Consider the following 4696-nt stretch of genomic DNA (forward strand, 5'->3'; position numbering starts at 1 on the left):
TGGAGTGGTGGGGGGTGGGAGGGATGGGGTGGCTGGGTGATAGACATTGGGGAGGGTATGTGCTATGGTGAGCGCTGTGAATTGTGCAAGACTGTTGAATCACAGATCTGTACCTCTGAAACAAATAATGCAATATATGTTAAGAAAAAAAAAAAAAGAAAATAGCAGGAAGGGAAGAATGAAGGGGGGGAAATCGGAGGGGGAGACGAACCATGAGAGACTATGGACTCTGAAAAACAAACTGAGGGTTCTAGAGGGGAGGGGGTGGGGGGATGGATTAGCCTGGTGATGGGTATTAAAGAGGGCACATTCTGCATGGAGCACTGGGTGTTATGCACAAACAATGAATCATGGAACACTACATCAAAAACTAATGATGTAATGTATGGTGATTAACATAACAATAAAAAATTTAAAGAGAAAAAAGGAAGAAAAAAAATGGGCAGAGGATCTGAGCAGACATTTTTCCAGAGAAGACATTCAGGCCAACAGGTACATGAAAAGGTGCTCAGTATCACTAATCATCAGGCAAATGCAAATCAAAACCACAATGAGATATCACCTGACACCTGTTAGAATGGCTATCATCAAAAGCCAAGAAATAACAAATGTTGATGAGGATGTGGAGAAAAGGGAACCTCTGTGCACTGTTGGTGGGAATGCAAACTGGGGCAGCCACTCTGGAAAACAGTACGGAGGTTCCTCAAAAAATTAAAAATGGAACAACCATGTGACCTACCAATTCTACTTTGGGGTATTTATCCAAAGAAAATAAAAACACCAACTCAAGAAGATATATGCACCCCCATCTTCAGTGCAGCATTACTCATAATAGCCAAAATACAGAAACGATCTAAATGTACATCGATGGATCAATAAAGAAAACTATGGTATATATACACAATGGAATATTATTCAGCCATAAAAAGGAATGAAATCTTGCTATGTGCAACAACATGGATGGACCCTCAGAGTATTATGCTAAATGAAATAAGTCAGAGAAAGACAGATACCACATAATCTCACATATATGTGGAATCTTAAAGAACAAGGGAAAACAAAACAAAAATCAAGCTCACAGATACAAAGAAGAGACTGGTGGTTGCCAGAGGCAAGGGGTGGTAGGTAGGCAAAACGGGTGAAGGGAGTCAAAAGGTACAAACTTCCAGTTAAAAAATAAACACATCATGGGGATATAATGTACAGCATGGCAACTATAATTAATAATATTGTATTGTATATTTGAAAGTTGCTAAGAGAGTAAATCTTAAAAGTTCTCATCATAAGAAAAAAAATTGCAACTATGTATGGTGATGGACTTTTTTTTTAACATTTTATTTATTTATTTGACAGAGAGAGAGAGAGAGAGAGAGAGAACAGCAGGGGGAGCAACAGAAGGAGAGGGAGAAGCAGGCTCTCCGCTGAGCAGGGAGGCCAATGCGGGGCTCAATCCCAGAACCCTGGGATCATGACCTGAGCCGAAGGCAGACGCTTAACGACTGAGCCACCCAGGCATCCCTGGTGATGGATGTTAACTAGACTTATGTGATGATTATTTTGCAATATATACAAATATGAAACAATTACGTTGTACAACTAAACTAATATAATGTTGCATGTCAATTAAACCTCAATTTAAAAACAAAGTGCCCCAACACTTTGTTTTTAAATTGAGGTTTAAGAGACATACAACATTATACATATATGTATACACACACGCGCGCGCATGCGTGCACACACACAAAGGAATATTATCTAGCCATAAGAAGAAGAAATCCTGCCATATGTGACAACATGGACGGGCTGTGAGGGCATTATGCTGAGTGAATAAGCCAGAGAGAGAAAGACAAATACCGTCTGTTCTCACTTAGAGGAAATCTTAAAAAAAAACAAAACTAAAACTGAACTCATAGGTACAGAAAACAGATTGGTGGTTTCCAGGAGCAGGGAGTGAGGGGTGGGTGAGTACAATGGGTGAAGGCGGAAAAAAAGGTACAAACTTCCAGTTATAAAGTCAGTCAGTCCTGGGGATGTAATGTAAAGCATAGTGACTGTAATTGATATATTTCTAAAGTTGCTAAGAGAATAGATCTTAAAAGTTGCCATCACAAAAAAAAAAAAAGGAATTTGTAACAATGAGTGGTGATGTTAATTAAATTTATTATGGTGATCATTTTGCAATACAGACATCAAATTATTATGTTGTACACCTGAAACTAATACAATGTTGTATGTCAATTATATCTCAATAAAAACTTCTTTAAAATTGGGGGAAATTTTCTAAATATAAGAAATGAAATATTTTTGTATTTCAAGTGCTTTGTAATAAAACTTAGAACTGATCCATAAAGACTGCATATAAGCTGATGAGAAAACTCACTAAAAATCCCATAAGATAAGGGGCAAAGAAGAAAACTAAAAAGAAAATGAATTAAACAAGTTTTAACACTTAATCAATGATTAAAACAAAACAAATTCTATCTAGAAAATTAATAAAAATTATTCAAAATAAGAATGGTTAATGCTGTCAGTGACAGGTTAAAATAGAAACTCTCACAGTGCCCGGGTGGCTCAGTTGATTGAGCATCCAACTCTTAATCTCGGCTCAGGTCATGATCTCAGGGTGGTAAGATCGAGCCCCAAATCGGCTCTGCAATGGGCGTCGAGCCTGCTTAAGATTCTCTCTCCTTCCCTCTCCCTTTGCCCCTCCCCCATCCCCACTCGGGTAAACATGCGCACATGCTCTCTCTTTCGCTAAAAAAAAAAAAAATAGAAACTCTCATATACCTCTGTCATGAATGAAAATCACTACAGTCTTTTGAGAAAGTACTTCAGCAACAGGCATAATGAACATTACAAATATTTATTCTTCTTGACTCAATAACTCAATAGGTCATTCTAAGACCTAAGTCAGAATACAAAGCTTTCTCTGCATTCTTATTTCATAAAACAAAAAAATTGGAAACATAATACATAACAATAAAAAGTGGTTAAGTATATTACAGTACCCTCATGTCTGAAATATTTTGAAACCATTTAAAATGATGTTCAGTTTTTAATAATTTGTCAAAATGTTATTATTTTAAGTGAAAAGGAAAAACAAAATTATATATATGTATGGTATGAGTGCAATAATATAAAAACAAGCGTAGGAAAAAAGGCTGGGAAATATACCAACAAGTCATAGTCACTCAAGAATAGACAAAGCAAATTTTTATATTTTCCAACTTCTTATATTTAAAATAACAAACAGGGGTGCTTGGGTGGCTCAGTTGGTTAAATGTCCAAGTCTTGATTTTGGCTCAGGACCTGATCTCAGGGTCATGAGATCGAGTCCCATGCTGTGTGTGTGTGGAGCCTGCTTACGATTTTTTCTCTCCTTCTCCCCTCCCCGACTCTTAAAACAAAATACATTTTACTTCTATAAAAGTAAAACAACTGTATTCCATTTTTTTAAAAAGCCTCATATCCAAACATACCCCTTTCTCCCCCAAATATCAAATAATGGGTAAGATCTGCAACCATCAGGCCAGAGAAACTGGAATTGGTGGGAGCAGTCCAGGTTCAAGAGTCTGGCCATGAAAGGATGCCGAGAAGGACCCCCACCTCTGTGTTCAGAGTACTAGGAAGCTCCCTGGGGACAGCAGGAAGAGGCAGAGGATGGAGGTGAGGCAGAGACATGAGGGTTCATGGACAGAGAACATGAAGACCAACTAATGTAGACATCAGTAGCCCAGACAAAAAGACTGAGGAACAAGGTTTCAGGGAGTTATTTGAATAGCTTCCCAATGAGCCAGATTCAGTCTAAACGTGGAAGGTAAGCCTCATAGGTGAGGGTGCCAAGATCCTTCCTCCATGTCAGAGTCAGGCCTCTCATCCACCCACTGTGGAAGGACCAATTTTGTGACCGTCCCTCTTATGCCACCATATCTTTTCAGCCTAAGATGGCCTGCAAACCAAAGAGCCACTATATAAATGAAAATACAAAATGTGAAACTCACCAGTCAAAGCCAAAGTATTCATTTGAAGTTTCTATCCACACGAACAGCAAAACCACAGACAATAAAAATGAAAAAATCAGAAATGGATAAAATAACTGCTCTCTCTGGGAAGAGAAAGAAAGAAGTATAAATTAGTTCCATGTATCCATGGCACCTCAGCAGTATCTGTATATACTTGTCAAAGTTGTGCCGAGTTGCAATTGCATGCATTACCCTCCAGAGGCTAGAGGGACCACTGTAGTCTCTTTACCCCTAGGGAATTTTGTATAAGCCTATTTATAACATTTATTACACTTAAATGCAATTACATGTTTATCTGTTTGTACTTGGTGAGACAGTTTCTTCTCTGAGGAAACGGAACTTCAGTTACACACCTCCCTCCTGCCAGTATCTAGCACAGTTCCTTAAATGCAGCTGGCTCTTAACAGTCATCTGTTGGATTCGTCCACCTCTCCATCTACCAAACGTTTGTTTGCTGACTCATTCGTTGAGTAATTCATTCAATCATCACTCAATGGTTCATTTAGTCACTGACCTACCCAAATTTGGGAGATGGGGGACAGGTTTGGGAGTAAAGCTTTTTTTTTTTTTTTTTTTTTTTTTTATTTTTTTTTTTTTTAGAGGGAGGATAAACAGCAATGGGGAACACAAGAGGGGGGGGGTAGGGGGGGGGGGGAGGAGGGTGTCGTGGGGAG

At 38.6% G+C, this 4696-nt stretch overlaps 1 protein-coding gene across 9 annotated transcripts in view; it reads right to left on the reverse strand.

The window, feature by feature from the left end:
• Positions 1–4696, reverse strand: part of GDPD4 (glycerophosphodiester phosphodiesterase domain containing 4) — a 147508-nt gene that overhangs the window by 132749 nt on the left and 10063 nt on the right. For all 9 annotated transcript variants that reach the window (XR_012374517.1, XR_012374515.1, XR_012374516.1 and 6 more), the window contains exon 3: positions 4002–4105. Coding sequence is in view for 4 of the 9 variants with exons in the window: in XM_073879769.1 (XP_073735870.1) it covers positions 4002–4105 (104 nt within the window). In the remaining 5 variants the exon portion in view is untranslated. The remainder of the gene's footprint in view (positions 1–4001; positions 4106–4696) is intronic.

Source organism: Callorhinus ursinus, unplaced genomic scaffold, assembly GCF_003265705.2.
Source record: "Callorhinus ursinus isolate GAN/ISIS: 27379988/994484 unplaced genomic scaffold, GSC_fseal_2.0 scaffold35, whole genome shotgun sequence".
Taxonomy (NCBI): Eukaryota; Metazoa; Chordata; class Mammalia; order Carnivora; family Otariidae; genus Callorhinus; species Callorhinus ursinus.